Here is a 22581-nt window from a genome sequence, read left to right on the forward strand (position 1 = left end):
CCGGAGAGCACTGGGGTGGGTGGGGGCGTCGGTGCCCGACGTGAGAGCGGACGAGGGGGTGTAGGACTCCTGAGAGAGACCGTCACCTGCAAGCGACCGGAAGCGAGCGCGGGTCCCCAATGCGACAGTGCCTCTGCCTGAAGGTGCTTGCCCCGGAGCGCGGATCGCGTGCGGGGCTGCTCGGTGCCGGGACTTGAGGCGCCGGGGCCCAGTGCGGGACTGGTTCCGCTCTGCCAGCCGGCGGCGGGCGCCGGCGAGGCCGCCGCGGGTCGCGCGCCCCCGGCCTGGCTCGCGTCAGCTCCTGAGAGGTTGTCAGCCAGATGTGACACGATTGTGGAGAGGAACGAGGGAGGAGATCTGATATTAATCAGTGCGTCGCTCCGAGTCAAACTTTCTCAGATGCGGTGTGGAAACATGTTCTTCTCATTCCAGGCATCTCTGTGGCTGCGGGCTGCCACCGGCCTGGGTTTGACAGTTTAAATGGAATGCCAGCTAGCAGCCTTGATGGTATGAGTGGAGCTGTGTGTTTCTGCGGGGGCGACCAGGCACACTGGGATGCAGTGATGTCCCCTAGTTTTATGACCGCGCTCACCAGGGCCCTCCGAAGACAGGGCGTTTAAATCGGACCAGACGTCTGGTCGCAGCCAGGCCCCTCCTGTTAACACTTAAGGGGCCTGAAAGAGGCCCGCTGTGTCCTGGGAATCCCTGTCAGGGTGAGGGGAGGACATGTGTTACTGAATGGGACCACGGAGCAGATGCAGCAACAAGTTTTTTTTAAATACGTTCTTCTCATCAAAGCGACAAGATTTTGGCTTGACAATATAACTTAATTGAAAAATAGCATTTGCACTTCTTTTTTCCCCCTAGTGTCCTTTCATTCTTTTATTGTCTTAATATGATTAGATTTTATGGGATCTCTTTAGAAGATTTCAGAGACTGAGTTTGCAAATGTGTTTATGTGTTAAAACTTTTGTTCAATGATAAATATACTCCCTTCTCAGTTATTCCTTCCCAGATTTATTGACAGACATTATTAAAACCTCATTAAAATTATGTGTCAAAATAAAATCAGCATGTAAAAGATCATCACTTTGAATATTACAAATTTGGATCTGATTTTTTTTCCTTTAAATATGTATGAAAAGATACCTGCCCCTTTTGCTAGGAGGAATTTTGATAAATAACTATTCTTTTTGCATACCTTCCGGCAGTTAAAAATAATTAGACATGAGTCATTATTTGATTTCTTGTCTAATAAGTTTGAAAACTTTAATTTTACTCTGAAACTCTTACTGTTTCAACTCAACTGTTAGTTGAACATGTTCCTGTTATAGTTAAATGATGAGAAGTGTTGAAATCCTCACTTAACATAGGTGCTGCTCATACTTTGGAAACTCATAATTATGTTTAGACCTCTGCGTAATTTAATTTTTAATATTGGCTGTACTCATACAGTCTCTTTAGACTGCTAAGGACTTAGTGACGTGTTTCTCCTTCATTTAGAGAGACATTGGTTACAAGTTTGAGGTTGTTATTTGGCCGCTGATGTCTACCAGTATGTGAAACAATTATCTGTTTGCTGTTGGTATAATTTCTACTAGAAATATTAACCAATGGGGAGTAGTTGCCTTAGAAACATAAGGTTTACATAGAAAATTATAATATTTTTATTACATCTCTCCCATGCATCAGTTAGGCCTGCTTACCAGACCCATGCCAACATTCTATACCTCAGGATCATTGGGTTGGAAAGACAATCCATTCCATGAATGTATAGGTTTCCCCATAGAACAGATAAGCATTACACTTGTCATTTATAATTTTCAAAGGATAAATATAAACAGGAGAACATTTTAAAAGTTCAGTTTGCTAGTAAAATTAAGCTGCAGTATATGGGGTGGGAGGCAAAGTGTCTTTCAGCTTTTGTATATATAGTTGAGAAGTTATTTTGATGGTGGTCATTAAAAGAGTCGCCCTGAAGGTTCTACAAGGTAAATTATTTGCAGGAGGAGTGTGCTTCATTCCAGGGTGAATTTTCTCTACAGATGTCATTTAGAGTGAGTTACTTTTGCCAGAAACAGTCTTTTTTTAGAAAGACCTAGAAATACCTTAGCTGTGGCAAAATCTCAGTGCTGAGCCACCCATCATTTTGGTATCTAAGATCAAGATTTAGGGAGTCAGTATACTATTTTATAAAATTAAGTTATTCTGAGTATTCTGCAGAGTTTTCATTTTATTCATTCGTTCATTTTTGACAATTTATATGACGTGTTAAAGATCACTATGTTAGTTAAAAGAAGCATCTAGAATTTTGGGGGGGTTTTGTCCCCCTGCCCCTTTTAAATTGGTTTCTACCTGAAAACCTTATTTCTCCTTATCTTGTCATTCTTTGAAGTCCTTTTTCCTAATTCTGGAAACTCCAGGATTCCAATGTGGCACCATTTCTCTACGTAGACACAGGCTTACATTAGTCAGAGGGTGGGTATAAACAGCAGCCTTGCTTCTCTGGGGTCCAACTTATGGCCTTCTCAAACTTTGCATAGTTATAAGCAAACAAGCATCACTGTTCCTGTCCATATGTGGGCTCATTATTATAAAGCAGTCTAACAAATAACAAGAGAACTCTACTTTCAGGGGATGATAATTTCACTCAGTTAATGTGAAGGAAGAGAGAGGTGGGAAATGAAATATGAAGGCCAGATCCAAACAGACATGGGTGGAAGGAAATGTTTGCCTCAGATAAACTCTCATTCAGGCTTTTAACTTTTCCATACAATTATATTAGTTTGATTGTCCCTTCTTGCAGATTGTTTGTGTAATCATATCATATACTCAAACATGAAAATTATTTTCCAGCTCTACACCAGCTTCCAGAAGAATTGTCCTTGTTCCGTAGCCCTCTGATTGTTTCTTGCATTATTCATAATGAAGGTAAAATTTTATACCGCCAACTCTATCATTTGATGATACAGATGCTAAATTTTAAGACGGGGATTAGGATGGCATAATTAACTAATTTGAATTTTTCTTTTTAAAAATTTAGCGTTGAAAATCTAATTTTCATTAAGTGCCTGAAAGAAATGTTTATAAGATTTTACTTAAAAATGTTTTCAGTTTCACCTTTATTTTGGATCCCACCAATAGTGAAGTTGTATTCCTTATGTAACTGGCCACCTTAGCTAACATCCTAAAGTTAAGTGTCTTGTTTATTTTTCTCCCCCTTGGTTGATTCAATTATGTTTAGAAGCTCTCTACACATTCATTTAACTTCTTTGATTTTTGTTATCAAATGTTTTTGAAGAATACCTCTGAGGTCTCCCAAATTTAGGTTACAAAGGGAAATTTTTATATATCCATATCACTTTTATTTCTGTATAACTTGAAAAAAAATTTTAAAAGAAAGATTTGGTTTGGTTTCTAAGGTAATATTTGCATATTTTAAACTTTTTTATATTTTCAGTTTTAAAAACTAATAATTTTAAGAAAAAATGCACAGATGTTAAATTATTTTGGCACAATATTTATACTTTGATTTATAGACTTCAAAGAACAAGTTTTTTCCCCATTACCTTCTTTGAACTAAGCAGCAAGAGAACACTGCAAGTGTGTCACACATGCATTTTGTACACAAGTAAACTTGGCCCAGCATCTGTCACCTGAAAAAACTTTACCTCCCACCTGTCTTAGCCAGGCCCTTCTCCATGCCCTCAGTTATCTTTGACTAGCCTCTCCTGCTATTCCTTATTTGTAATGAGAACCCAGATTTTGTCAGTTCTCCTTTGGTGTCATTTTTACATTACAAATGCTGGTTTCTGGGGTTCTTCAAATCCCTTCTTTCAATCATGATCATGATTAATTAACAGTGCCTCCCCTTTGTTCAGACTCTAATGTTCCCTGAATCCAACAGAGAAACTTCTGAGTGCGCATCTGGTAAGCCTATTCCCAACCCCCACCTTAGGTTGCCTTTCAAGATTACTCTCACTGCCCTTAAGGAAACCTGTGCTCTGTGCTCCTGGGCCTGACATACATGGGCATGGTGAGACTTTCTTTGTGTACAGGCCCATGGTATTTCCTACATGCACTGAAAGCATGCCTGCTTCCCCCTAGAGGCAGTCTCCTCTGGTCTCTGCATAACACTGCTCTCTTCATCTGTTTTCCATCTCACTCAAACTAAAATTTTGGAGAGATGGAAATTTTGACCTATTTACTTTTTCATATTTTATTACAGAAAATTTCTAAAATCAAAATTGGGGTAGTTTAGTGAAGCTTTCTGAAATGTTTGGGAGCTCAAAAGTTGTGAACTCTTAGCCAGTATCATTTTATCTATATTCCCTTATCCCTTTACCACTACCAGCACTGACTGGATTACTTTGAAGCAAATCCTAGTGTCATAATTTCATTCGCAAATATTTTAATATGTAGCTCTAAAATATAAAGCCACCTTTTTTAACAAGAACAATATACAGGAGAGTACGTGCGTGCGCGCGCGCGCACACAGAGTATGGGGGTATAGCTTAGTGTCAGGACAGCTTAGCATGAGCAAGATCCCTGGGTTCAATCCCCAGCATCAAAATATTATTTCTCAATATCAGGGTCAACAAATTTCCATTCAGTGTTGAAACTTTCTAATAAACTATATTACCATTGTTCAAATTGGGATCCAAGTCAGGTCTATTCATTGTCTTTCAATGTACAGGTTTACTTTTTTCCTTGCAGCTTTTCTATTTATCCTATTTATGTGCTCCCCAGTCTGGATTTTAATGATTTCTTCCTTGTATTATCATTTAAATATTCCTCTGCCCGCCCCCATATTTTCTTACACTGGAATTGAGGCTTGATTTGATTCAGATTAGTAGGAACATCAGATGTGTGGTGATATGTAGCCTTCCGTCCAAAGGCAAATGGCCTGGTTGTTTTCTTTTTCATTAGGAGTTATGCAACAGTGGTATTCGGGTTCTTAATTTATTTGGTTCATATTCAAAAACAATCTTTGTCTCATCATTGATTCTGTTACTCTGAAATATAGGTTGTATAGAAAAGGATTCATACTTGGTTCTTTCCCTTTGTTTACCAGTTTTCAGAATAACTAGCATTCTGTGAAGGTGGCCAATAAGTTTTGTGTTTGAGTGTATTTTAAGTTAGATTTTAACACGGTGAATGACTTATGATAATTTTTGACAAATCATATTCTTTTCTCTGCTGTTCTTGGCCAACTTAGTTGTGTGACTTTTCTTCCCAGTGAAGCCATGTGCTCCTTTACTGCAATAACACTGAAAGTTACTCGTGTTTGTACGCCACAAAGCTCCTCATAAATCCTAGTACATGGTAGTAGCTTTTCCAACAAAACTTTTAGAGTAAATTATCATCATTTTGTTAAGCTATTGTTGGAACATGATGGCATAATAGGTTGATGAGATGAACATCTGGCCCATGTGTATTTCTCCAGGTGGACTTCAGTTCCAGTGCTAACAGCCAAAGATAAGCTCTCTTACATAAAGGAACTTCACAAGATTTCTTCTTTCTTTCCAGTTGTCTTTATTGCCCATCTGGCAAATAGTGCCACTATTTGCAATTGAATCCTGGTTGTACCTCTGTGGGTTCATGTATGTGAGAAAAAAAGAGATGAACTTAAAACAATGAAAGAAATTAGTGAAAAGTGGGAGGAGGAAAGAAAGGAAAGAAAAAACTGGTTCTAATAAGAAAAACGTGAAAGAAATATAGAATGGGTATGAGGCAGAGCAGCTCTATAGAGCAGTAGATTCCACCTTTGAATGCTGCAGCATAGAGGGGATGAGAATGTCATTTTCATTGCAAAGGAAGAGAAACCAAACCTTCTCGTTACAGCTAAGGGTGGTCCCCACTTCTTTAAAAGATGCATTGTTTGGATTATGATATCCTGTTGGCAGTTTTTGATATGCACTGCAATTTTCTAGGACTCAAACATATTAATAGCAATTGTCTATATTCAACATTTTGAAAATACAATTTGGAAAAACCTGAAGCATTTTATTCTAATGACTTGTAAAAAGTGATTTGTGGTTTGGCAGATTGGATTCTTTGATTTCCAATTGGGGACTTAATGATTCTTACCACTGAGAATCTGGCACAACCTTAGAATTTCAAAATTAAAAAAGGACCGCAGATTCTAAACTTGACCCTTAGTAATCTCTACTAGTGAGTTAGTTTCCATGTGGATATTAATGTGGCCCTCTCCACAGTCAATAGGAGGATCAGTGTGTAAACTAGGAACTACATGTGGCTGCTAGTGCACCTAAATAGTCACCATCCTTTCTTTTCAGTCTATCCTTAGGGTATGACCTTAAGGATGCCTGATAGTCACAAAATGCCCTTTGGGCTTCAACCATCATTTTCTTGTTCCAGGAAGGAGGAAAAGGAAAACAGGAATCTAAGCTCAGTCAGCTCTGATTTATCAAGAGCTTTCCATAATGCTCCAACCAGTAACTTCTCCTATATGCCATTAGCCAGTACTTAGTCACCTGGCCACCAGTTGGGACTTAGAAATTAAGATTCTTTTACCAAGGCAGATCAGGAAAAAGGATATTAGGAGGGCATCTGTAATCCTAAGCATGGCTCAGTTCTCCATTGATTTGTTCATTCAGTCATTCATTTATTCTCTCGTGTGATACCAGCAGATGATTTACCAAATATTCGGTCCAGTGCTAGTTACTAGGTATTAGTTTAGAGTTTTAATTGTTGTATTGTCTTCTTCAGGAATGATTCATTGTGGAGTAACTCTAAGGAGGTTTTTATCTAATATATTTTTGATTGCTATGTCTATGCAGAGTCAGATCATCAGAGCTCAGAGGACCTAAGAACCTACTTATGGATAGATGGCAATAACAGTCTAGCAGTCCTAGTTGGTCTTTTCAACTCTCCATCTTTGTGTTCACATTAATATGGCTAACAGCCTCTGAGATTGACAGGGATAGGTACCCAACCTGTTTTGAAGACAAAGGTGCCACAGCATGGAAGAAGGCTATGTGGCTTAAACAGAAATAAGAATAGTTTGAGGCCAATCCTGGGTTTTACTATCTCTCCATGAAAGGAGTTTAGTGAGGTAAATGGGAAGAAATTCACATGCTCTGGCTTTGCAACCAAAGGTATTTTTTTTTTAACAGGCAGATCATATTCACTTTGCATCTGCTTAAAAAGACTCGCTGTTAGAACAAAACTCACACTCCTTGGCCTGCCCCAAAAGGTCCTATGTTGAATTGCCTCTGTTGCCTCTCTGCCCTTCATTTTCTACCATTTACTACATTAGGGTCACTCTAGCTATACTGGCCTATTTTCTATTCCCTGAACACCCCATTCTCTTTCATGCCTCAAGGCCTTTGTACTTGCTGTACCTTCTGCCTAAAACACTCCCTCCCTTTCCATATCTTCACATGGCCAGCTCTTTGCCATCCCTTAGGACTCAGTTTGTATGCCACCCCCTCAGAGGCCCGTAATGATAATCCCATCTAGAAGATACTTACTCCTGTCCCTTTTTCTCCATGCCACCTAGTGAAATCATTAGCGTTCTGCATATTAATTCTTGGACAATACTTGCCTTATTCTGAAAGGATCTTGTTTGTTTACTTGTTCATTTTTCTCCTATCCAAGAACTAACCAGGTCTGACCCTAAGGGTGGTATGGCCATAGACTACTTGTTCATTTTCTGTCTCCTGTGGAATATAAGCTCCTTGAGGACAGGAGTCTGTTTCAACACTTTAACCTCTAGAATTTAGAATAATGCCTGGCTCATAAATGTTCAGTAAATACTTATTCAATTGATAAAATTTCTTTGCTACATGGAAATTTAATGTTGTCATGTGCAGAAGTATATGGCAGTGCCTAACTCTGAGCATTATAAAGATTAAATGAAACCACAGGTAGCATCAAATATTGATATTTCAATGTATAGTTCACCCCTTGTATCCAGATTTGAGACCACCCTTACTGCCTATAAGTTTCCCAACTTTCTGAACTATAAAATTGGGCTAGTCATACCGCCCTATGTGGATGTGAGAAAAAGAAAGAAAGAAAGAAAAAGTTCATGTGTACTGCTTAGTATAGTGTCTTGACTGTAATAAATTTTCAGTAAAGCTTACCAACTGTTTGGCTTTAAATGTTACACCCTTCCATAAATTTAAGCTTCCTGAGAGTAATTCCCTTCTCACGGCAAGGCAGTGAGGATTATATGAAATCACATATTAAATATGCACATTACATGTCAAAGGATGGTAACTAGTCTCACTGTTGAATTCAGCACTATGCGATAGAACTTTCTGTGATGGAAGAAATGTTCTATATCTCTACTGTCCAATATAGTAGTCACATATAACTACTGAGCTCTTGAACTGTGGCTAGTGTGACCAAGGAACTCAATTCTTAGATGTTATTTGACTTCATTTACTTTAAATGGCCACATGTGTCTAGTGTACTGCATAGTGCAGACTAACTTAGCCCTACAATAATACCTGACTGGATACAATTCGGCTTTGTGCCTCTGCCACATCACAGATGGCCTCCCAGGGCCAATGTTATAAATCTGGGAATCCCCAAAATCTTCTGTTTTCCCTTTTCCCCCTTCCTTCTAGTCCCTTAAGAATATCCTCCAGAATTTATGTTTGATGATATAAAAATATCTGCATGAAAATATATTTAAAGAAAACAGCTTTTATTCTTGAGCTCAATAAAAATCCATCAGAGTCCTTTACTGTCCAGTGCTAGATATGTGTGCATCCAGCCCACTATAAGCCTGGGCCAGCCACTGCCGGGAATTCAGTTCAGCATCTCTGTCGAGAGGGCCACAGAATAGTCTCCCCAATCTGAAGGTAGAGCATTGGTGTCTGGAAGATGAAGTGAGTCCCCCAACATCCCCAAAAACTAGGTCATAACTTTTTATCCCAAGACAGCAAATAAACAGAATCATCACATTCTAGGTGTGTCAGTGGTTTTTGGATGAATGAATGAGAAAATGATAGTTACAAAAAAGTAAACCAGAAGTTTGAATGTTGATTTGTAGCACATCAAAGTGACTAATAACAATTCTGGAAATAGTCTGATTAAGATGAGTGCATAAGAAGCAATAATCATGTCTTGATGAGTTCAGAATGTTATAAACATCTGCTTTATGTTTCTGAAGAATGGAATAAGTATTAGGATTCCAAAGGAAAGGATGTAAATTTTAAGAGTTTTCCATTTTGATTTACATGAGTACTTTTTGTCCTGTAATTAGAATTTTTTGGTTTGATTTCCTTTTAGAAGTTTTAATTTATCTTTAAATAATGGTGCTATAATTTTACAACATTGTGGAATTCTGAGATGGGTGGAAAAATCCAAGGGCCTCAATATTGGAAGTTTTCTTAGACTTTGTGATTAGGTTTTTTAGTTCATAAATAATTCCTCTAAGATTTATTTCCATAGATGTTTAATGAGCTTTATTAAGCCTTATTCAGATGGGTTCATGTAGAACACATGAATGTTTCTTGTTAGTGAATGTTTCTTATAAAGCAGCATGCATATGTTGGAACTGTACATAAAATTGTTGTTCCCCAAACTGAAAGCTGTTGGAACTGAATGGTCAGATTAGGTCAATGGTCTCAACTGGGGGTGATATAGGTCCCAGGGCCAGTTGGCAATGTCTGAAGACATTTTTTTGTGTAACTGGCCTCTGGTGGGTAGATGCTACCAGACATTGAAATGCACATAACAGCCACAAAGTATTATTTGGCCAAAAAGGTCAGTAGTGCCAAAGTTGAGAAATCCTGAATCAGGTGATAAGACAAGAAATGAGTTTCAGTCTAAGACTATTAGGTGTACTTAGAATTGTTCTCACTATGGTTTAGCACTTTTGAGTCTGAGACAGGATCACCCAGCATTTTCTGGGATTTTTCATGTGCCCGTGCCTTTTGATCAGTCTTCATAAATTGGAGGAAGCATATACTCAAGAATATCTCTTTCTCTGGATAAAACAGATCTTATTTTCCAAATAAATGAAATATGCATTTGCTTTTACAGTTCCAACATCTTGTTTTTAAAGAGTGAATGGCATCTTTTAAAATTTCCTTTGACAGTCATAGTTATAAAATCTAGATTGTGAAATATTTCAGAGTTTCATACTGAGTGTTATTGGCAATATACAAATGACTGATTCATCCATAAACTGATGTTTATAGGGTTGTGGCTAAGTTTGAGATGCTGGACAACATGTAATGTGTGCCACAAACAAACCGAACAGTGCCTTTAAAGCTTTTTTGTTTTGATGATATGTAATGTAAATTAAACCATCACTCACTTTTACATTTCAACTTGCCTTCACAATAACTATATAATGTGTGAAGTATAGTTATATAGATGTATTTTATACATTTTACATGCATGTACAAATAGAAACTCTGTAGCCAAAGAATGAAATAATTTCTAGCATTAGAACAGTATTTCTCAATCTTTTCATTACCTCCCACACCTAAAGAGATTTTAGAATTCTTTTCCTAATTGTGCCTCCCCAATGAAATTTTAGTACCATACTATGTACTATATATCTTTTTATGTATATGTATGTATCTGTGCTTATTGCATGAAAAGAATAGTATTTTTTTTCACCTCACAAGAACCAATTTTCATTCCTTTGGGGATGATGTTATTCCCTCTGGAGAATGCATGCATTATTAGAATAATTCAGAGTTGTGATTTCATTTTTTGTGTTATGTTATGTGACTTTATAAAAAGCAAAACTTTTCTCATATGTTTCCTGTTTTTTGATAGCCTCTTGAATAGATAAGGCATTGCTGTTACTGTCTGTGGCACACCTCAGTTAAGAACAGCCCTAATAACTTCACCTGAAAATCCTTGGTTGCAGCTCTATTTAGGCCCATCATAATCCTAAAGAAATAATAGAAGACAGTCAAATCATGGAAATTTTAACCTGTATTTAAACTGGGTCATCAGTTTTTATTTTTTTAAGATAAATTCTTATTTTTTAGTTTCTTTTTTTCAATGGCCATGTAATCACATTTGCACATAGGAAAGTATGTGCATATGTGATTACATGACCATTTAAAATGTCTGATTCATTCTATTATCTTTTCTATTCCTATTCCCCCTCCCTTCCCTTCATTCCTCTTTGTCTAATCCAAAGTACTTACACCCCCATCCCCCACCCCCGAAACATCTGCATATCAAAGAGAACATTGGTCTTTGTTTTTTGGGGATTGGCTTATATTCACTTAGCATGATAGCCTCCAGTTCCGTCTGTTTACCAGCAAATGCCATAATTTCATTTCTCTTTATGGCTGAGTAATATTCCATTGTGTATATATGCCACATTTTCTTTATCCATTCATCTTTTGAAGGGCACCTAAGCTGGTTTCATAGCTTAGCTATTGTGAATTGAGCTGCTATAAACATTGATGTGGCTATGTTACTGTAGTACACTTATTTTAATTCTTTGGGTATATTCCAAGAAATGGGATAACTGAGTTAAATGGTGATTCCATTCCAAGTTTTCTGAGGAATCTCTGTACTGCTTTCCCTAGTGGTTGCACCAATTTGCAGTCTCTCCAGCAATGTGTGAGTGTACCTTTTTCCCCGTATCCTCACCAACATTTATTGTTACTTGTATTCTTGATAATTGCCATTCTGACTGGAGTGAGATGAAATCTCAGTGTTGTTTTAATATGTGTTTCTCTAACTGCTAGAGATATTGAACATTTTTTCATATATTTATTGACCATTCATAGAAGTGCCTGTTCTGTTCCTTTGCCCATTTGATAATTGGGTTATGTGGGTTTGGAGCATTAAGTTTTTCAGTTCTTTATTAATCTGGAGATTAATGCTCTATCTGACGTGCGGGTGGCCAAGATTTTCTCCCATTTCTGTATTCGTTCTCTCCACATTCTTCACATACCATAATATTGACCCTTATAAAGTGTACTGTTGAGTCACTTTTAGTGTACTCATAGAGTTGTGCAACCATCATTTCTATCTAATTTTAGAACATTTTCATTACCTCAAAAAGAAACCCTGGGAATTGGGGATACAGCTCCGTTGGTAGAGTGATTGCCTTGCATACACAAGGCCCTGGGCTCTAATCCACAGACACCATGGGGGGGAAAAAAAAAAGAAACCCTGGTCAAATTGTAAATTTTTGTGCTTTAAAGGACACCATCAAGAAAGTGAAAAGATAGTCTAAGGATGGAAGAAAATACTAACAAATCGTATATTTGGTAATGAATTGGTATCTAGAAAATATAAAGAACTCTTTCAACTCAATGCAAAAAAGACAACCCAATCTAAAAATGGGCTAAAGATCTGAACAGGTGTGTCTCCAAAGAAGATATACAAATGGCCAATGAACACAGGAAAGATGATGAACCATTAGCTATCAGGGAAATGGAAATAAAAACCACAATGAGATACCACTCACACCCACCTGAATGGCTCTAATAAAAAAAAAAAAAAAAGAAGAAGAAGACAATGGCAAGTATTGGTGAGGATGATCTGAGAAATCACAGCCCTCACACATTGCTGGTGGGAATTAAAATGGTACAGGTGCTTGGAAAAACAGGCAGTTCTTTAGAAGGCTAAATGTTGTGCTACTGCAGGCATACCAGAAATATGAACTTAAGTCTAGACTACTGGAATAAAGTAAATATCACAATAAAGCAAACCATACAAATGTTTTTGGTTTCCCAGAATGTACAAAAGTTATGTTTATGCCATACTATTAAGTGTGTGGTAGCATTTTTTAAAAAAAACAATTAAGGGCTGGGGATGTGGCTCAAGCGGTAGCGCGCTGGCCTGGCATGCGTGCGGCCCGAGTTCGATTCTCAGCACCACATACAAACAAAGATGTTGTGTCTGCCAAAAACTGAAAAATAAATATCAAAAATTCTCTCTCTCTCTCTCTCTCTCTCTCTCTCTCTCTCTCTCTCTCTCAAAAAAAAAACAATTAATTAAAACATTTTATTGCAAAAAATACTAATAATAATCTGAGCTGTTGGGAAAATGCTACTAATAGACTTGTCCAATATAGGATTGCCACAAACTAACATTCTTATTCTTATTCTTCTTTTTTTTGAGGGGGGTACCATAAATTGAACCCAGAAGGGCCTTACCACTGAGCTACATCTCCAACACTTTTCATTTTTTATTTTGAGACAGGGTCTCACTAAGTTGCTTAGAGCCTTGCCAAGTTGCTGTGGCTGGCTTTGAACTTGCAATCCTCCTGCCTCAGCCTCCTGAGTTGATGGGATTACAGATGTACACCACCTCATCAGGCCACTGCAAACTTTCTAATTGTAAAAATTGCATATCCATGAAGCACAGTAAATGAACATGCAATAAAATGAGGTATATCTGTATATGATCCAGCAGTTCTACTTCTAGACTTTACCCAAGAGAAATGAAACATATCCATTATAAACTTGTGCACAATATTCCTTTTGGAGATGATGAAATGTTTTAAAATTATATTGTGATAATTGTTGTATGACTCTATGCATACACTAAGAATCACTGAACTGTATGCTTTAAATGTATGGATTGAATGATAAGCAAATATCTCAATGAAGTTGTTTTTGTAAACAGAATAAAAACAGCACTCTCCCACCACCACCCATTAACAGTCACTTCCCTTCCCTCCACAGCTCCTCATAGCCACTTTTTTATGTAAATGAAATCATATATTTCATACACATACATCATACACATACAAATCATAAACATCTGTGACTTTTTGTACCTGGCTTCTTAGCATAATGTTTTTACCCATTTTGTATCATATATCAGTACTTTATTCCATTTTATTGGAAATAATATTCCATTATATGAATATACCATTTGTTTATTCATTCATTGGTTGATGTATATTGGGTTTCTTTTCACTTTTTGTGAAATAATGCTGAATAATGTTGCTATTGTGAATAATGCTGCTATGAAAAAAATGTGCAGGATTTTGTATAAACATATTTCACTTCTCTTGGCTATATATACTGAGGAGTGGAATTTCTGGGTCTATTATTTTTTCAAATTTATTTATTTTATACCTTTGTTTTATTTATTTTTATGTTGTGCTGAGGATCGAACCCAGGGCCTTGCACATTCAAGGCGAGCACTCTACTGCTGAGCCACAACCCCAACCCCTCTGGGTCTATAAACTCATCTTTTTTGAGGAGCTGTCAGACTGTTTCCAAAAGACTTTTATATAAACTTTTCCAAAGTGTCTATACCATCTTAAAATCCCACCAGCCACTGATTTTTAAAGGAAGACTGGTGATATACTCTTTGGAATGAGTTTCCCAAATTTTTGGCCATATTCTCCCTTCCCTGTATTCAGTGCAATGCCACATAGTTCCTCAATTGACAGTTTAGGGGTCTCAACCTATAATTGTAAGGCATTTTCTTCCTTCTTCCAAACATACACAGTCTCCCCAGTTTCAAGGCTCTCTTTAATCATGTAGATTCTACCCAAAGGTTCTTCCCAGGAACCTCACTGACAGATTTCCTTTAAGGCTTTTTTTCTTTTTAATAATAGATTATATTCTTCAGGCCTCTATCTCCTTTCAAGAATTCATCTTAAAAATATATATGAAGCTTCGCTCTTAACACTAGAACTTTGTTGAACATACACATCTCTGTCTTCTGATTCAGTTTTATTTTTGTATATTCTACACATCCACACCAAACTGGCACAATAACATGTAACTTGGGCATCAATGCAGGGATTCTATCTTCCAACCTCTGTCTCTGTCTCTGGCAGCCACATATTCCAGTAAATGGGGTCAGGAAATAATTCTCATGTAGTCAACCCTTATATGTTCTCAGATCTGTTTCTCTTTTCAGCCTCTACCGCATCCTGGGGTGGGGGTAACAAATTCCATACCTGTAATACTTTTGGTTCAGAGTGTTCACCATTTTACTTATCCCAAGATGGCCTCTGTACACCTTGCAGAGTTACTGGTGTGGTCAGCTTAGAGACTTTGATAAAAGTGTGATTGTTGACCTTTTCTATGCTCTTAATAACAAAGTGGCATATTTCCTTCCAACTTATATCTTTTCTTATAAATCCTAATATTTTTTGTCCATTTTCATATGTAGAAAATCTGTGAAGTTTATAGTCTCCTGAGTGTTGGGCCAGTTGATTGCCTTTCCGAGGTACACCTTTGGGCTTGCCACAGTGGGCACTGTTGCTCAATAAATGATGCTAAATGGAGGCATGTGTTTTGTTTTATAAATGCAGTGTTATGTTCCATACAGCATTTACATCGCTGTGCAAACGTGTTCTCTTTTGCAGGCTATCAGCTGTACTCTGAACTGTAGTTGCCAAAGTTTCAAACCTGGAAAAATAAACCATCGTCAGTGTGAGCAGTGCAGACATGGATGGGTGGCTCATGGTAACTTTATTTTTTCCCCCTCTCTTGGCTTATAGTGTTCCCTCATAATAATGTACAGATATTCAGGGACTGGTTTAGAATCTAAGAATAGCAGCTAACTACTAAGTAGTATGTTCTAGGTAACAGGCTGACAGATTTTATTTTTTATCTCTTTGAATTTTAACAACTTTATATGGCATCTCATTAACCCCATTCTAGAATAGTCTTTTTTTTTTTTTTGTACTAGGGATTGAACCCAGAGACACTTTACCACTAAGCCACATTCCCAACACCCCTACTCTTTTGTTTTAAATTTTGAGACAGGGTCTCACTAAGTTGCTTAGGGCTTTACTAAGTTTCTGAGGCTACTTAAACTTGTGATCCTTCAGCCTGTGCCTTCGCCTCCCAAGTCACAGGCATGCACCACCACACGTGGCATTATTAACCCCATTCTAAATGCAGAAACTGGTACTTCAGTGCTATTTATTTGGCACTGATAGGAATGTTATAAACTAATAATTTTTTAGCTTCAGTTTGCCCTAATAAAATTTTAATATAAAAATATCCCTTATTCATGGTTACCTGAAATTTATAATTGGACATCCTTCAATACTAGCCGCTTGTAACTATGGAGTAGTGTGACCAAAGAATGGAATTTCTTATATTTAAATTTATTTTAATCTGGGCTGGGGATGTGGCTCAAGCGGTAGCGTGCTCACCTGGCATGCGTGCGGCCCGGGTTCGATCGTCAGCACCATATACCAACAAAGATGTTGTGTCCACCGAAAACTTAAAAAATAAATAAATAAATATTTTTTTAAAGAAATTTATTTTAATCTAAATATAAATAGTCAAATGTGACTAGTGGCTGTTGCACTGAACATCTTGGATTTAGGTGAATTAATTTGTCAAGCCCCACAAGTAGAAAACAGTAGGTTAGGGCTTAAACCAAGATCTTCCAGATTCCTAAGTCCAGATTCTTCACCTCTAGATTCTTTGCGTCCTGATTTTCCATACTGATTATGCACTTGCCACCTTTGTTTTTCCCTGTCCCTTCTCTATTTGTAATAATTTCACTCATAGGGATACCTCAAGAAAGGGAGAAAAGCCTTAAAGTCGGTCAATTTTAGTTTACAAGTTCCTGTGAATAACTTAAAGCCTGATAGGTATTAAGGCTACTAATCATTTGCATATTCATGTTCTTTCTACTGAGACAGATAACTGAGAATTAGCCCCAGCCTATTTTCTGTATAGTCCTTCTCCTAAATGTAGAATTTTTCAAAATTATATTTCTTCAATTTTATTTTCAGCTCTAAGTAAGCTGAGGATTCCCCCAGTATATCCAACAAGCCAGGTGGAAATTGTCCAGTCCAATGTGGTGTTTGATATCAGCAGCCTCATGCTCTATGGGACGCAGGCCATCCCCGTTCGCCTGAAAATCCTACTGGACCGGCTCTTCAGTGTGTTGAAGCAAGATGAGGTTCTCCAGATCTTGCATGCCTTGGACTGGACCCTTCAGGATTACATCCGTGGATATGTGCTGCAGGTACAGTGACCATGGTCACTGTTCTGAAATTAGTACCCCGGTAACTGATATGACCTAGTTGCCTACTAGTAATAGTCATTGGTGGTCATCTTTCCCATTAATATTTCTAATGACTTATGCCCCTACATAATATTTTTTTATGGGGGGAATCCTCTGCTCTTCTCAAGATATCTGTGGAACTTCAGGCTATGGGACCATGACATTTTTTTTTATGTGGGTTTCACTAAGCTACCTCTTACGGAGTAAACTATTTGTCCCAATTGGGTAGTACCTTCAGTTCTTTTATTATTCTCAAACTACTTACTGACACAAGATGCTACCTATATCAGATTTTACTGAGAATTTGGGGTCAGAAAGGAAACTTACATTCCAGAACCACACGGAAAGCAGCTTACAATTTATGCAGCTCCATCTTGTTCTTTAAAGTTTTCTGGCATCCCAATGCTGATTTTCCTTCCTAGACTCTACTTCTTGTAATATTTCTGTGTTCTTGCACTTGTTCATATGTTCTCTATTACTTGTGCACTAGCTTGCTCACTCTGGCATTCTCACGCATGTGTGATCATGCTCCCTCTCCCTCTCCCTCTCCATCATCTCCTCCCCCTCCCTCAACTCTCCCTCCTCCCTCATCTCCTCCCCCTACCTCTCCTCCCCTGCAGTTCTTTTGTCTTCCTCACATTTTCTCATCTTTTCTTCAATGTTGCATTCCCTTCATACCTTTTTCTGTTCTTTATTTTCAGAACAATTTAACCTTTCTTCCCAGACCATGCCATAGATGTAAGCCTTCGTGTTTTATATTCAGAGAGGCAATCAAGGTTCTCAAGAAAAGAACGTATTTCCTGAGATGAATTATATTAATCTTTTGAAAAGATATGAAACAGTTACAGAACTTTTTTCTTGCTACTATACTAGAAAATTCAGTGAAAATTGCAGTGAAATGGGAAGTGAATATATTTCCAATGCTAAAATAAACTTCAGTCTTGGACAATATCATTAAATAAAAACTAAATACCTGACACTCTTCCAGTAATTTTATGAAGTAAGTATATTATCACCATTTTCTAACTGAAAAATCAGAATCTCAGAGTATTTTTTTAAAGGTCTGGCTGAAATTCATTGCACTAGTCTATGTTAAGTCCGTAGTTTGAACCCACTTCTGCTTAACTCTAAAACCCATAAAGTTACCCTGGAAATATATTTGCTCACCTCTAGTGCTGGACCCCTTGCAGTCTAGAAATAGACACTATGTAGAGTAGCATTATGATCTTACATTATGACATAGATCAATATTTAATGATCCTAATAATCTTGCTTTCTAGTGTTAGGATTAAAAATATGGAATCAATTACCTTGAACCTCTAGTACATGAAAAATTTATAATGTTACGTTCCTTATCGTCTTCAAAACTCTTACTTACACTGTGAAAAATCTCAGTAGGCCATCAAATACATGTTCTGTGATAAAATATTTATTGTAGTTTTGGGAAAAGTTAGGCCTTGCTAGAGTTTGAAAGATCTCCAACACTCCAGTGTAATTACAGCTCTGCTTTGTGAGCATGGGCAATAGATCAATACAGGTTCATTTGTTTTCTATAGTTGCTTGGGAAGATTATTAAACTTGCAACAAATGAATACTTGAGCTATATCTAGTCTGATTGCTTCATCTATACTCTTTAGATAAAGAAGTTACTATTGTTCAAATGATGTATATTTTAATTTTAGTGGGGAAAATGATTATGCCTCATGTAAGACGACATTTGGTTTGAAATGAGGTGAAAAATAACAACTAAATTTCCCTTACTTGGGCTTGAGTAATATAATTTTATTTCTCTTTTCTGAACCTGTCATAAGATCATTGCTTACATTTGTGCAGTTTATGTTTTATTCAAAGTTTCTGGTCTAGGAGAGTAGGGTGAGGTGGGCAGGGGCTGAAGTCCACAACCCTGTACACTTTGATCCAGAGGGGTCATCTTTTTCTGATAATGCACAAAGACTCTCTGTAGTCTAGTGAAGACCTTAATCAAATGACTACTTTATTAAAGGAATGCGTAAAGAGTAGTAAATTGATCACACTTTTAAATTCTGATTTCGGTGTAGGATGCATCAGGGAAGGTATTGGATCACTGGAGCATCATGACCAGCGAAGAAGAAGTGGCTACCTTGCAGCAGTTCCTTCGTTTTGGGGAGACCAAGTCCATAGTTGAGCTCATGGCAATTCAAGAGAAAGAAGAACAGTCCATCATCATACCTCCTTCCACAGCAAATGTAGATATCAGGGCTTTCATTGAGAGCTGCAGCCACAGGAGTTCTAGCCTCCCCACTCCTATGGACAAAGGAAACCCCACTAGCATACACCCTTTTGAGAACCTCATAAGCAACATGACTTTCATGCTGCCTTTCCAGTTCTTCAACCCTCTGCCTCCTGCACTGATAGGGTCATTGCCTGAACAATATATGTTGGAACAGGGTCAGGACCAAAGCCAGGAACCCAAACAGGAAATCCATGGACCCTTCTCTGACAGCAGCTTCTTAACCTCTAGTTCCACACCATTTCAGGTTGAAAAAGAACAATGTTTAAACTGTCCAGATTCTGTTATTCAAAAAGAAGACAGTGCCCGTTCAAGTGACTCCAGCTCATACAGCATAGTCACTAAACTTGAAAGGACACAGTTATCCCCTGAGGCCAAAGTGAAGCATGAGAGGACCAACCTTAGCACAAAGAAGGGCCGAGTGTTCTGCACTGCATGTGAGAAGACCTTCTATGACAAAGGCACTCTGAAAATCCACTACAACGCTGTCCACCTGAAGATCAAGCATAAGTGCACCATCGAAGGGTGTAACATGGTGTTTAGCTCCCTCAGGAGCCGGAACCGCCACAGTGCCAACCCCAACCCTCGACTTCACATGCCAATGAACAGAAATAACCGGGACAAAGATCTCAGGAACAGCCTTAGCCTGGCAAGCTCTGAGAACTACAAACACCCAGGTTTCACAGTGATGTCTCCAGACTGTGGGCCTCTACCCAGCTACAATAGCCCAGGGGAGGATTCCAAAGGCCAACCATCCTTCTCCAGCATTGGACAAAATGGTGTGCTTTTCCCCAACCTAAAGACAGTCCAACCAGTCCTTCCTTTCTACCGTAGTCCAGCTACTCCTGCTGAACTGGCAAATACACCTGGGATGCTGCCTTCTCTCCCTCTACTGTCCTCTTCAATCCCAGAACAACTGGTTTCCAATGAAATGCCATTTGATATTCTTCCTAAGAAGAAATCCCGGAAGTCCAGTATGCCAATCAAAATAGAGAAGGAAGCTGTGGAAATAGCTAATGAGAAAAGGCACAACCTCAGTTCAGATGAAGACATGCCCCTGCAGGTGGTCAGTGAAGATGAGCCAGAGGACTGCAGTCCTCAGTCAGACAGAACACCTGAGGAGCAGCACACACACTCAGGAAGCTTAGAGAGGCCCTGCCATCTTAACTCAGTGATAGAGTCCTGTGGAACTGTCAGCCGAACCCCTGAACAGGCCACACACAATTCAGAGAGGGAGACTGAGCAGAAGCTAGCGTTGACCATGGTGCCAAGGGAAGTGGAGGATGGTAGCCGTGAAAACCACTTCACACCTGAAATGGAGTCCCAAGTTCCTTTTCCTGACTACATGGAACTACAGCAGCGCCTACTTGCTGGGGGACTCTTCAGTGCTTTGTCAAACAGGGGGATGACTTTTCCTTGTCTGGAAGATTCTAAAGAATTGGAACACATAGATCAGCATGCATTAGCAAGACAGAAGGAAGAAAATCGCTTCCAGTGTGACATCTGCAAAAAGACCTTTAAAAATGCTTGTAGTGTGAAAATGCACTACAAAAATATGCATGCCAAAGAAACACACACATGCACAGTGGAGGGCTGTAGTGCCACTTTTCCATCCCGCAGGAGCAGAGACAGGTAAGGCATCTTTTGGCAATTATTTTTTCTAAGGTGGTGATTTTTAAACTTTAACATCCATAGAATTTGTTAAAACACAGACTTCTGGGTCCTACCCCTTGAATTTCTGGGATGAAACCTGCAATTTTGCATTTCTAGCAAGTTTCCAGGCAATGCTGGTGTTGCTGTTCTGGGGATCATAGTGTGAGAATCATTGTTCTATGAATCTCCATATTTCCACATTCACAAACTTTCAATTCCAAAAATCTCAACTCTCTTGGCTATAAAACCTGACCTGAAATGACATGAAGCTATTAGTAATCTTTTTCTATCTATCTTAGTGCAGACTTTTATGTATATTTAGTATAGAAATGTTAATGAATTTATTATAGGGGCATTAACATAATATTTCAGTATATAAATCATTCTACCTTTCTGAAGTCTGAGAAATTCTGAATTCAGAAACACATCAGGCCCAAAGGTGTGAGATAAGGAATACTTTTGTAGTTCTCACATCAGAAGCTTGGTTAAAAGACAAGTAGCCATTTGACTCAGGACAAGGAAAGGAGCTTTTTAAGTTATCACTATAGTTTCCCAAAACTTGTCTAATTTCAATTTCATAATATGAAGCCCATCAAGTGAAAATTTTCTCTGATTTCTAGTTAAACAGATACATTTGAAAGAAAGAATAACTGCTTGATTAAAGTTTTTTAAATACTAGGATATCAAAGAATAAAGGTGATTGGGGGCTGTGTTGTATGTTTGAAAGATGCTGGGTGTTCATGATACACAGAGTCAAACTGTTTATGCCTAACTGGGGAGCATGTCTCATCACTCTGGAGGCACAAAGCTGGTGTTACCATCTTGCTTATGCTTTTCTTCATGAACTTGGGTCCCTAACCATATTCCAGGTCACCCTACAAAAGGAAGAGCAAGCATGCCAAAAAACAACCCTAACAGACTTAGGGAAAGGATCAGCTATCAGATGACATGTAGTATCATAAATGTTGGCTCAAACAAGCTCAATTTGAAGCAGTTTAACACAACCACTAACCTAGTCCAAATTGTAATGCCGCATTTGTTAAGAGGGTGAAAATGCACAGACTCCCACACACATTCCTGGATAGGGTTCATAAGAACATACTCATTGTCTTTAACAAATAGGATAGAGCACAGGAGATATTAAAATTCCTGTTTCCGTTGCTAGGATGTTAAACCAAACCAACAAGGTACCCTAATTAGTGAACTGCTCCTTCTCCGTTCAAAGGAGAAATGTTTGTCAAGAGGTAATCATATTAGTCAGATTATCTTTGATAGTCACAGGACTGTTCTAGCCTTCAGTATCCACTAGATTAGAATGCACATTGATTCTGGATACTTTTTTATTTGATGTTTACTTTTTTATGTATTTGATTTTTTTATGTTCTGGCCTATTTGTAGATATGAGCCCACTACCACAACAAGAAAATATCTTGCATTCTAAATTTAAAACTACTAACTCCCGTAGAACTTGGAATGCATTGTACCTAGAATCTATGCTTAAAATGACACCATTTTAAATGGGACTTTGTAGACAGGCCCAAGCCTACCACCATTTCTGAGTCAAAGATGAGAAATGTGTCGCTCTAAGGATAACTAACTTTCCATCTTCGAGCCACTGTTAACTGCCAGCAGCAATTATCAGGACCCATCAGAGAGGGATGGGGTCAGTACCTTGAATGCTTATTTAGCCAACAAAT

The 22581-nt window shown here is 38.2% G+C and overlaps 1 protein-coding gene across 1 annotated transcript in view; it reads left to right on the plus strand.

Moving 5' to 3' along the window:
• Positions 1-22581, plus strand: part of Bnc1 (basonuclin zinc finger protein 1) — a 30297-nt gene that overhangs the window by 4573 nt on the left and 3143 nt on the right. Inside the window, exons 3-6 of the mRNA XM_076849422.1 lie at positions 144-404; positions 15262-15398; positions 16688-16923; positions 19020-20863. Of these exons, the coding sequence (XP_076705537.1) occupies positions 144-404; positions 15262-15398; positions 16688-16923; positions 19020-20863 (2478 nt within the window). The remainder of the gene's footprint in view (positions 1-143; positions 405-15261; positions 15399-16687; positions 16924-19019; positions 20864-22581) is intronic.

This window comes from Callospermophilus lateralis, chromosome 3 (genome assembly GCF_048772815.1).
Source record: "Callospermophilus lateralis isolate mCalLat2 chromosome 3, mCalLat2.hap1, whole genome shotgun sequence".
Taxonomy (NCBI): domain Eukaryota; kingdom Metazoa; phylum Chordata; class Mammalia; order Rodentia; family Sciuridae; genus Callospermophilus; species Callospermophilus lateralis.